We start from the raw sequence: 12,818 nt of genomic DNA on the forward strand, positions 1-12,818 counted from the left end.
GCCTGAAAAGCCCCTGAAGCCACTAACAAATAAAAGATTCTCTGGTCATCTCAGTCCCATTTGCTGTGGTATCTTCTGCCAGAGCAGGTTCTGCAAAAATATCCATAAGCCATAGTCTGCTAGGTCCTTGGCCTTGTGCTCTTATACTGCTGTAGAAACGCACATCTGGAATCCCAGCCATGCTCCCTTGACAATTCAAGAGTTTTATCTGCTCTTTAGGGAGTTTCTGAGGCACAATTCAATAGATGTTTATAAAAAGACACATCACAACTTGAAAGCAACTTGGAAATTCAGCTAGCTTGGCAAAGGGAAACCTCCAAATCATGTAAGCTGTATGTTAGCTCTTCCCTTTTCCAGATTAATTGAACAACACCTTTGTGTTTCATTCCTTATCAGCACTTTGCAGTTTTTGTCTGTACTCTGAGCCTGTAGAAATTGCTGGTCAAACACTATGGCTGCAAGTCTTCCATGTAAAATCAAAAGCAGCTTCATGAATCAACAGTTCTCGACTGGTTTCACAGGACATAAAAATTCCTCTCTACACTTTCACATCCAGCAAAACAAAACAAGTAAACTGACAGTCATACCAAAAAAAGGCAATCATGCAACCATATGACCATGTTAAAATTGACACAGGCATACGCGAGCTTTTCCTAGTGGGAAGAGGCGAAAGAGTCTCTGACTGATGGTGGTAAATCCTTCCCCAACACAGCCCTGAAGTCAATAAAAAAAGTCAAAGAGAGGACATACCTACAGCTCCACACGTTCAATTGTTTTCAAGATGTTCCAAAAAACCTGACAAGACTGGTTCCATGTACGCCTATGCTCAGAATAGGCAATACTTTCAGTCTACAACCGAACTATGCTTCCACATAATGTAGCTGGATGAAAGAGAACCCTTGCTCCAGCAGAAGGGCTGCCTCTAGGCAGGGCTAGTAGCTCTTCTGCATCCCCACCACAGAAAGGTATTTTACATGGCATGGTCAGAAGGAAATAAGTAAAAAATGAAGTCCTTTGCCACTTGCTGTTCAGTTAAATCGATTTAAATGTTATCCAGATATTTGGATTACAGCGACAGAGACAGCCTGGTACATAAAACAATATACATTTATTTAGCACAAAAAGTTCCATATTAAAATATAAATGCATGTATGCTTTTTCTAGTACTTTTTTGCAGCACTTTGCTTTCTGGAAAAGCGAAGAAACATCACAACTAATACAAAGATATACTAATCATTTGGCAGAATGACTGTTTTATCCTACAATTGTAGGCTTGATAGCAGCTTATAAACTGTAAGGCAAATTAGGAACTCCTTCTCAAGTGAGTGATCTCTATACAGTTCCACAAACTCAAGTGGAACATTCACAAGAAAAATGTTACGATACTAGGACATGATATGGGACTGCAATGTTTCCCGTAATTACAGCCAACATAAGATGCAGAGGCAGCGTTATATTCTCAAAGACAGGCTACTGCAAGATTCACAATAAGATGCCAGAAACACTAAAATGACCAAGGAAAAAAAATCCAACTATTATATATGTGATTACATGACATAATTCAACACAATTACCATTTCAGAGAAAACAGGTAAGTTGACATGAAGTTCTCATAATCAGGATATCTACAGACTTTAAAGCCTGTGACTTTCATTTAGAGACAATTACTTGATACTTGTTAGTAAACAAATGCTGATAGCTCACAAATGACAGCACAGAAACATTACTTGAAATCTGGTTACTTGAAATGTGGTTCCATTAATGACATAAGTACGATCACTGTATACAGAAGACCATCCAAATTATATTGGCAGACAAGATTTTCCACAGCTTCTCCTTTGCCGAAGTTCCACTGTCTTAAGTGACTGACATCAAAGATGTGCTGCAACTAGTTCAGTCTTCCCTCCTCTAGTTATCACCTGGATTAGACTCCCTGAGTTTGGTCGATTCGTTCCTGTTATCCAGTCATAAAAGGTTCTGTTTTAAAATAAATGGATAAAAGACAGTGAGAAGGAGGAGAAAAATAAATGCTACTATCAGGTATATTGACAGGAAGCATAAAATAAAAGTCTATTACTCTCCTTCTTTTCCTACTGCCCTCTCTAGAGATTTCTCTGTATATTGAAAACTAGCAATGCAATCACTGGATTCAGATCCTCAGAGCCAGACAGAGGCCCAGAGAAATCTGTAGGGCTTTACAGCACACGCAAGATTTTCAGATCATCTCAAAAGAAAAAGCCAGGGACCTAAAATGTCAAAGTGGCAAGATTTTTTTCAAGTTAAAAAATTAAAAGAGAAAGGAGAGGCTACTTAAGTTGCCTTCGTAGTATATATCAGAAACATGGATTTACGGCTAAAAGAGAGTTGCTAAACCCCTTACTCTGCCAACAGGCCATTGTAACACTCAAGCATTTAACTGTGAAAGTTGTCTTCACAGAAGCACAGGAAGCCTTAAGACATGTAAACTGATGTGGAGTAAAGATGGACTCATTCTAGGTAGCACACCAGAACACTCCTTATCAAAATGTAATACAAAATCGTTACTTAAAATATATTACAGAAAGTGCAGCATGTTCTTCAAGTCCATCAACCCTTCCTATACTGCAGACATAGCAACTGCCACACTGCAACATGCTGCAATCTGACACAATGACTTCCAGGGCAAAAAATTCAAGTGCCATATGGAAAAAGATTTCCAGCATACTTCCCAAGATGCAATGTTACCAACACTTAACACCACTGGCTGTTTTTCTTCCACAGCCAGGGAGATTTTCTGTTTTCAAAGCTGGATTTAAAGTTTATGGAATAAGAACCCAAGAAACAAAACAAACCAATCAATCGAATTCTCCCATAAGGAAAAATGCTTAAAAGTTAAAATTAAAATACAGATTCATAAAACCACAACATCTGGGTAAGCAGTCTCTGGAACATAACAAAGATTTTAGTTGACCTAAAATGTTAAAAAAAAATTCAATTGATGGGGTCCTTTTAAAGATCCACATCAAACAGCTGCACAGGCTTGCAACAAAAACCATTTCCAACTCTGACAACCAACTTAAAAAAAATAAATAAATAAAAAGGAAACAAAACTACTCTGAACAATCAGCCATTTCAGTGCCAGTTCCAAAAGACTTTAAACATGTAAGAGCAAAGCCCTTTGCAATGTATGAACGTAGATCCATCTTTGTTTTTCCTCAGAGAGACAACAGTTCTGTCCTTATTTGCTTCCTTTTGACAGCTCACGCTCTGCAACCTCTGCTACCCCTCATCATATCACAGAAAGCAGCACTTACGCTTCACCTTCTCTGAGAGGAACTAGAAACAGTATGCCTTATAATCTCAGCCTGCTGTTAAATAAGCCACAGTCGAAAATTCAGCATTTTGCACTTTCATTCTGGACAAGCCTTTGTGAATGATGGGGAAAAAAACCCAACAAACTGTACTAAATTTTTCTAAGCAAGAGCAGGAAATTTGCCAGCTGAGAGAACTGAACTAACATACCATACACTAGGCAGTAAAAAGTTTAAAAGAAAAAAAAAATCCCAAAGTTTACATGCCTATTTGCAGTTTACCTTTAAACCAGACTACTGTCTCCTGCATCTGCTGTCTGCAATTTAATTTATCTATAAGCTTTATGAGATTCTGTGGCCTCCAACTGCTTAAGGCTATCTCCCTTGTTGGAATAACTGGTATAGAGATGCTGAAGCTGATGGAGCTGGGCCAATTTTCTCCAGTTAAGAAGCCTGTGCAATAAACCCAACGTGATTTAGAAACAGAGACAACAGCGGGGTGATGGAGGAAAAAAACACCCAATCCAAGACAGCTATTTTGAAAGAACATGCAATGAGATGCAGCAGAGCAAGAAGGACAATGAGGAACTGCTTAGCTATCACACAGATACTCACTCAACAATGAATTCTAAGGGCGTCCAGGAGCTGAAATCTGCATCAGGCATTGATTTCCTGTTTGCTGGTGTATCTAAGGTAACCCTGTGATTAAAAAAGATAAGCTTTTTATTTACATATCATGTTTCTGATAGCACCACCTGCTTCTATTCTTTGCTGTAACATATGCTCAACTTTTATACCATGTGGTATGGATTTTCCTTGCATCCTCTGCATTTGTTAACAACACACAGCCATCAGTTTCAGTGTATATCAAAGGCTCCAACCTGTAACCCCTCACCTTCCTGACTTGTTGATGACATCCAGCCCATTAGGACAATCACTCAGCCCATTAGGACAATCACTCAGCCCAGGGCTCCCTTCCCATCTCTCTCATGCAGACAGGGAATGGCAGTAAAATGTTTGTTCACGCATACGGCATGGCACACGTGCACCAAATCCATGCTTTCAAATAGCCTCACGCCAGCTGCAAATGCAGAGGTTAAATGCACAAGCAAAGTTTTGACTTTGATGATATATATTTACACTTGTATTGGGGTTGCATGGCAAGGTTTTGGTAGCAGGGGGGCTGCAGGGGTGGCTTCTGTGAGAAGCTGCTAGAAGCTTCCCCCATGTCCAACAGAACCGGTGCCAGCCAGCTCTAAGACAGGCCCGCTGCTGGCCAAGGCCGAGCCCATCAGTGATGGTGGTAGCACCTATGGGATAATACAGTTAAGAAGCAGGAGAAGAAAACCTGCATAACAACCTGCAGCAGTCAGAAGACAGGAGTGAGAATATGTGAGAGAAACAACTCCGCAGACAGCAAGGTCAGTGGAAGAGGAGGGGCAGGAGGTGCTTCAGGTGCCAGAGCGGAGGTTCCCCTGCAGCCCACGGAGGTCCACGGTGGAGCAGAGGTCCACCTGCAGCCCAGGGAAGGCCCCACACTGGAGGAGGTGGATGTTCCCAAAGGAAGCTGTGACCCTGTGGAGAACTCACACTAGAGCAGCTTGTGAAGAACTGCAGCCTGCGGGAAGGACCCATGCTGGATAAGTTTGTGGAGAACTGTCTCCTCTGGGAGGGACCCCAAGGTGGAGCAGGAGAAGAGCGTGATGACTCCTCCCCGTGAAGGGGAATCACAGAATCACAGAATGTTATGGATTGGAAGGGACCTCAAAAGATCAAAGCAGTACAGATGATGTGAGATGAACAGACCACAACCTCCATGTCCTGTCCCCCTGCACTGCTTGGGAGAAGGAGGTGGAAAAATCAGGAGTGCACACAAGCACAGGAAAAAGGGAGGGGTGGAGGTGGGGGAAAGGTGTTTTAAGACTTGGTTTTATTTCTTCTCATCTTATTCTGTTTTGATTGGTAAGAAATTAAATTAGTTGCCCCAAGCCAGGTCTGTTTTGTCCGTGACGGTAACTGCCGAGTGATCTCTCCCTGTCCTTATCCTTACCCATGAGCTTTTCATTATATTTTCTCTCCCCTGTCCAGCTGGGGAGGAGTGACAGAGCAGCTTTGGTGGGCACCTGGCATCCAGCCAGGGTCAACCCACCACATCGCTACATACATAGATACTGAGGTGTGAACTTTTCACAACCCCCTTACTGAGATACAGCTGACAATCCAAGGTACAACTACCCTCTCAAAAATTAACTGAGCTTTGCTTGAGAACTATCCAAGTGCAGAATGCCCAAAAGTCCAGTGATCTCAGTATCTGTCTGTAAAGCTCTGTAGAAGGTGGTGTTAAGTCTCCAAACATTTTTAATGCCACTGCTCTCTGACCTGCAGAAGTGTGCATGAGAGTGTGTATATGAGAAAAACAAAGCAGGAAGAATTCAGGTGGTGTTCCAAATCCCTTTACAGAATTCTTTAGTCTTAAGTTTTGGGTCCTGAACTAGATATGGATGTGGCAAGGAAAATAATTCTAAGTTTTAGCAGCAGAACTGATAAATTTAGACGTAGTAAAGATCTACTAGGCCACCCACTTTTTACTAGTTTTCCTCATAAAAAAGGAAGCTGTGACAAGCAAATACAAGCTAAACTTTTTCTCGCAGATCCTCAGTGACCTAATTTTACTGATCATAGATATGCAGCGCTTTATGAAGAAGCATCTTTAACCAAGTCAACACTTATCAAGTAATCCTTTGTTTTACTACTATCACACAGTCTAGCACTGTGCTGAATAGCTCACTTCATTTTCAACGTTCTGTCTATACCGAAAAAAAAAAAAATAATCACATGTTAATGCATAGCTATAGTTAAGCTGATTACAATCCTAACATCCACTACTGCTCAGTAAGGGAAAAGAAAATAAAATAATCATTTTTAAGGTGACTTACATATCATTGTGTTTATATGTTCAAGGTGTCTCCTTTCCCTGTGAAACTGTAAATAAGGCTGAGAAGCTGTTTGTGTACTGTGAACAGGACGCTGCAAGCATACACGTGTACCTCCAGGTTACAGCAGTAATTAAATAAAACAACAAAGGCAGAGGCAACTACACAACCACTTACGGTAAAACAGCAACAGCAGCAGAACCAGATGGCAAGCCACTATTGGCACCAGCTAAACTCTGACAAAGCTGATGCACTGCTCCTTTGGCCATGCCATAGCCAATCATCCCTAATAATTAAAAACAGGCAAATTAGAGCACAATCAAAACAGCTTTCAATATCATCATGAGTATAATAGAACCTCAGATTGTTTGATTAATATTACTTTAAGACCACTTACCACAGCCAGAACAGAATCAGACTTTTAAAACCTATCAAAACATACATACTAGAAGAAAAAAGAAAAAACAAAAAGCTCTTACTAGACATCCAGGAACTATCACAGAACTCTGTTTACTCAGCACTATAGAAATAAAGCAGCTTATCCAGTACATCTAGTTAATGTACCTAAACGTATCCTGAAGAATGGGTGGCTAACGTTACAAATCTAATAGAGCAAGCGTGAGGATGCTCGCGGATTTTAACAAGGCAATCATCCACTAATTTTAATCACGTGCCTGAAGTATTTGCAGGTTTGGACCCACTTCTCTCCAGAACTGTAATTTACTTGGTCAACATCCCAAGTCTGACAGGCCGTTTGGAGAAAACTACAAAAAAAAACCCCTTGTAGTAGAAAACCACTGACTGAACTGCAGGTAAAGCTTCTTCCTAAACGCTGTTGCTTTCTAGGCAGGCAGTATTTAGTAGTGTAAGACCAACAGGAATGAGAGCAGAAGGCATACTGGTCAGGTACAAGATGAAGACAATCAGGGTGCTACAGGTCTGAGATGTCTCATGGTATGTATCTGCCAAGCAGTACAGACACAGGTTAAACACATAAGAAAAAAACAAATGTATTTTGTCTACTACAACTGGAAGCCTTTCTACCCATCTATATAACTACACAACTCCTTTTCACTGTTTCTGAGGAAGTATATTCTACCAAAGTTACAAAGATAATTTTGCATTGTAGAAGTGCTTCCATTATGTTAAATAACATCTGTTTTTATGTGGAGGAATCTCAGGCAGCAGTAGCTAACATATTTCATTGTTACAATAAAAATATTTGCATCTCTATCATTCCCCTCTTGTCGAAATCAAACGTTCCAAGTCTTCTTAAACCTTCTCATGCTTCTACATTTCTTAGCCACTGTCAGACTATTTCTGTAATTTTTTTTATTAAATTTTCGGTATTATTTAATTTCCATTATGTGAGTCAACATTTTCACACAGAAAAAGAAAAAAAACACACTAAGAGCAAACAAGAAAAAGATGGTTCCTTCCATAATGGTTGGTATTAACAAGCGTAACAAGTTATATTTGCTAAAGTTGAGTAACAACTCTTTCCCAATTCTTCCTGATGTTAATAAGTTGCATGTGTTTGCCCAAAGCACTGCTGTGTTTTTCAGAAAAATCCAGAGTCTTTGAAACCAGCTAGTTCAAAACATGAAAGCAAATTGCTTCAATTCCTGTGTGGTGGTCCCTACCTCCCAAAAACATTCAAACAAAAACCATGAAAGTTTGCCAGAGTTCACATCTTTTCATTTGTATATGGTCAGTCAGTAGTACACAGGAAATTATTTATCTGCTTATTCTCATGAAATAAGCCTTTTATCTTCAGACTATGCTAGATGCAACTGTGGTCACAGAAGATAAATCATTAACTAGAAAATATAGCATACTTTTTCTGAACAGTTTTAGACACAGCTTTCAGGAACATTCATAAATTTTATAACATTTTAAAATTTTAGTATCTGTGTCTCATCAAAATACTGTTGAAGTCACACTAATAAAAGAATGTGAAATAAAGAGCATTTGTCTTACAACCTTTCCTCTCCCTGCCTGTGGGCATGTGTGTTGGTGCCTTATTTTTGGTGTTAATTTTAAATTGCTCCCAGATTTCTTCTTCCATGCAGACCAATATGGTGAGGAGCAAGACGAAAAAACTCAAAGTTTGTATTGAATAGCTAGTAGAAGGCAAAGCCAAGGTCAACAAACTTATCTACGTCTGAAGCAAAGGTAGACTGGAATCGGAACATGAAGAGGACAGGCACATTTATCAGAATTAGCTGATTCATCACCAGTGGAAAAAATAAGCAATTAAGGACTCTGCCTTTTCAGAACACAAACAGATTTAACTTCCTTAAGCACTGTACTTATAGCTTGCTGTGTGCTTCTATTCTTCATTATTTCATGAACACTATTTACTGTATAATATATTAGTCAAGTACCTTCCACCAAGGCATGTCAAATATTATTTAAATACTGAATGTATCTGTTTGGACTGCAGTTTTAAGAGATGCAGTGTTGCTACCCATAAAATTACACTTTCTGTAAGTGTTTTAGCAGCAATTTTCCATTTTTACTAGATGTCAAGAAACTGGGGAATTAAACTGTTGCTTCACAAACAAGAACTCTCAGACTAAAAGATGTCCCAGCAATTATGTGTTGCATTTTACCTGGGGTTCCAGATAAAGCAGCTTGAGCTCCTGTCAAAGTCAAGAGGCCGCCTTCTTTCAGATGTTTTGTGGCTAAGTGGCCGGAGATAGTTGATGTCCAAACGCTCTGCTTCCACATCAGATCACAGTTTCTGTATAAAGCTGATTAGGAAAAGAATTAGTGAAATTAACTAAAAGATAGAAGGCTTCTAATTTCCTTACTGTCACACAGAGTGCAACAGGACTATGAAAACATGCATTTTACCATTTTCTATCTCCACATTGAGTAAAGTATCAATTTATGTCTTTTGTATCTCACTTCTCTTCGAGCTTTGCACCCTCAGCTCTACAGCATATATTCTAGGCCATAATCTGCTTTCTCACCACTTGAAATAAAAAACAGTGCCATTATCTCTCCATGAACGGTTCAAAGATTTCCAAATACTTTAAACTCCTGTAGGGTTGCTTAGATCTACATCAAGGATCTCAAAACTCTCACCTTAGTCTCATCTCACCTTGTAGTAGCATGATCTGTCTCTTTCCAGAACTTCCTCACTGGCTGCAAAAGAGCTACACTCCTTTAGTATGCAGAGAGAAGACTCCGAGAGATAAAGGAGTTGAACAAAAAACATCTTATCACCAGATTACTTCATAAATAAAGAAACACTCTGTCTGACAGTGGTATGCTGATATGAAATATCAAAGATGCGTGCACCTGCACTGTACTAAGCACGCACTCCAGCGTCCCCGCGTACTGGAGGGCAAACTCTGGTAAGGCAGCCTACCAGGGGCAAAATCTGAATTCTCATCAGTGTTTTATATCATCAATATCTGCACAGGAAAAGAAGAAACACAGTAACTAGCCATGTCAAAGATTTTAGTATTCAGAAAGAACCGTTTCCATGACACAATACAGAATAAGCTTAAGTAACTTTGCGACATAAGCCAACCACCTATCCCAAGATATCCTGCCACCCTACCAATAACTTTACTACGAATCATGGTTATGATAAATCACCTTATTTAAAATACGGTGCATGCTTACAACAATCTAATGTAATGCAACTGTGGTGTGCGTATGCCTTTTCACATTATCTAAAAGTAAATCTTTGCCTGTAATATTCAAACTCGAAGGAGGAAAGAAAAAGACACCTTTGCCATATTTACTTCAGCTTTTTTTTTTCTATCTCTACACTAGTAGGTAAAGTATAAAATTTCATTCTGAATATTATATGTTTAAAAGCTTTTTTTTTTTTTAACTGAAGGTTTCTTGCTGCAGCATGATCTCAGATCATTAAACAGCTCCTTCCAATACTGTATTGCACAGTAACAGCTCAGAGAACTGCAAGAGGCAACCAAGGTTTTATAACGCGATGAATTAGAAAACAGCATTGAAGTTTCTACCCAGCCACAGTCTTATGTAACTTGCCTAAGACAGGTAAACTCGGCAAAAGTTAGTTCATAGATAATACTGCTAAACTCCTTCAAAAAGCGCAGTGACGTTTTTCTGATGAAAACTGGTGCACCAAAAAGTATTATTGAGTATACTAAGTGCTGTGCAAATTTCAGACAACAAAAATTCAGAGAAGCACTAAGATGCACTGTGACTCAGCTACTTTGTACTTTTATGCTCACATCCTCTTCTGGACTCGGGATGAACAACAAAGTCAAGTATCTTTATTACCATGATATTTAAGGATTCCTCTCAGATTTCTTTCATGTGTTCAGTGGCATGCATGTACCAAAGGCTTACATTTAGCTTTGGCGCTGCCTCCAGCCCATCCTCCTGCTACACACAAGATTGCATCCACCTTTTCTTCACCAAGAAGTTTTCCAACCTCTGTTGTCACCTTCAATACATAGAACAAAAACATACTGAAAACACCAAACTGATAAAGTAAAGGAGCAAATATCAAGACTGCCTTAAAGTTACTTTTTTTTTCCAGTTATGTAGCTGAGTAACACAGCACACAGCAATTTAAACAGTTGCAGAAGATTAACATTTATGATCTATGAACTCAAACCAAAATTGTGTTGAAAGATAACTACAAAAGAAAGTCAGACTGATTCAAGTCAGATCTTACAGTGCGTGACATCACTGGAAATAACTGATTTGAGCAGGACTGAAAGATCTGACCCTTATGTAATTAACAAAAATTTTTATTATTTATGACTTACTTTTTGACAGGTTCTTCTCTGGGTATGGTGCTGTTTAATACGGGAAATGAAACTCTGGGTCTGACCAGGACTAATGGTGCCACTTTTGATGACAGCACAAGAAACGAAAACCTAAAGATTAGCCTTCTTATTGCTCCTATATAGACCACAACAATATTTAGGGTTCAAGTCTGGACCCTAAATTTGAGTTGGTATACTTTTAGATATCCAGTTTCTTTTTCTCTTTCAAGTATCAGACTTCAGAGCTGGTAATGAATTTGTTGGCCAAGAATTTTCTCTGCCAAAGTCAAAAGCAAGCAATCCACCACTCAACAAAAGAAAAAAAAATCCACTGGTTTTCACAAAGGTTCAGCATTGAAAAATACATTGTAAATATTCTACATTACTCTTTAAGAGTCTTCAGAGTTGTGTAGATATAAAGAAAACATGTTGGCTGATGATTCAATTTATCAATAACAGAAATAGGTTCAAAAGTTAAAATTAATAAAATAAATCCTATCTCTTGAGAATAAAGCAAACCAGTTTTTGGCTAGCTTGAATTCTCCCATGTGCACCTTTGCAGAAACCAGTGCATTCTCTAGGGATCCCATCGGGGTTTAGGGCTGCCGTGCTTTGAGTATACCAGCTACCCACACACAACACCTTTAACAGTTAGGACACTAGAAACAAGTGTTGCATTTTAAGGTGCTCTAATTCATTTTCATTACACTCATCTGATTCAGTCTGCGACTCTTCACGTCACCAAGAGAAAAATAATGCAAAACTGCCTTATTTGCTGAACTTCCAAAACCCCAGATCAGGCTCCTTCTATACATACTCATGACTGCATGCAGTTAAAACGCAATTATAAAATGAAGCAATGAGCAGGAGCTGGGATCTCCGGGGCCACAGTTCTGGCAGCGGGGCCACCCTGGCCGGGCTCCTCATTCCCACACCAGCGGCTTCTCGCCGCCAGACAAACCCACCCCCACAGCCGCCCACCTCAGTGCTGCTGCCACAGCGGCGGCCGACCGGAGGCACACCCGGAGGAGCGAGGCTGAACGCACCGCTGCCGCAGCACCAACGGGCAGGGCCGGCCCAGGAGACCCCGGCGCGGACCCACCTGCTCGGCCTGCTCGGGGAAGGAGTCGGTCGCCCCCACCACCACGCTGGCATTGGCGTCCTCGTTCTCCGCCAGGTCGATGCTGGCCACCCACTGCCGGGGCGAGAGGAACAGCGTGTTACCGGCCCGCTCTCCCGCACGCCCCCCAGGGGGGCGCCCTCCCGGCGGGGCTCCCCGCCTCGCCACCCTCCGACCCAGCGCTTACCCAGTTCTTGGCCTTGAAGTACCGCACGCAATGGGACCCCAGCGCCCCTCTGCCCCCGTACACCAACACCCTGCCCGCCGCCGCCATGCCCACTGTCTGCTCCACTCTGGTTCTAGCGCCGTCTGCCTTCGCCGCCCGGCCTGCGCATGCGGGCTGCCCGCCGGGAGGGACGGGCGAGGGGCGGGCGCGCGCGCCCGGCCGGAGGTGGCGCGGGCGAGGGAAAGGCAGGACCTGCCGCTGCCTCCCCGGGAGGAAAAGTCCCGGTGCCCCTGCCCAACCCCAGCCTGGCACCGAGGGCTCTTATGGTGCCGCCGCCTCAGGAAATCCCCCGCCCGCGGATCCCCCGGGTCCCGAGCGCCTGGGGCTGGCTCGGAGCGAAAGCCGGCAGCGATATGCCGGTGCTGGGCGGGCACCCACTGTGCCTGCTGCGGGCAAAAGCGGCTGCACGGCGCTCTGCCACCCGGGAACACTGCCGGGGTTAATTAATTAGTGGTTATACAGATGCCTGCAGGTCTT

The 12,818-nt window shown here is 41.6% G+C and overlaps 1 protein-coding gene across 1 annotated transcript; it reads right to left on the reverse strand.

Annotated features, from left to right (window-relative positions):
- Positions 1 to 1,089: 1,089 nt before the first annotated feature.
- QDPR (quinoid dihydropteridine reductase) lies at positions 1,090 to 12,461 on the reverse strand. Its single transcript, XM_065837467.2, has 7 exons — positions 12,303 to 12,461; positions 12,098 to 12,190; positions 10,571 to 10,667; positions 8,839 to 8,979; positions 6,401 to 6,509; positions 3,906 to 3,989; positions 1,090 to 1,977 (listed from the first exon to the last, which is right to left on the reverse strand). The coding sequence occupies exons 1-7, from the start codon at positions 12,387 to 12,389 to the stop codon at positions 1,872 to 1,874; spliced, it is 717 nt and encodes a 238-aa protein (XP_065693539.1). The 5' UTR covers positions 12,390 to 12,461; the 3' UTR covers positions 1,090 to 1,871.
- Positions 12,462 to 12,818: the final 357 nt, after the last annotated feature.

Source organism: Patagioenas fasciata, chromosome 4, assembly GCF_037038585.1.
Source record: "Patagioenas fasciata isolate bPatFas1 chromosome 4, bPatFas1.hap1, whole genome shotgun sequence".
Lineage (NCBI taxonomy): Eukaryota > Metazoa > Chordata > Aves > Columbiformes > Columbidae > Patagioenas > Patagioenas fasciata.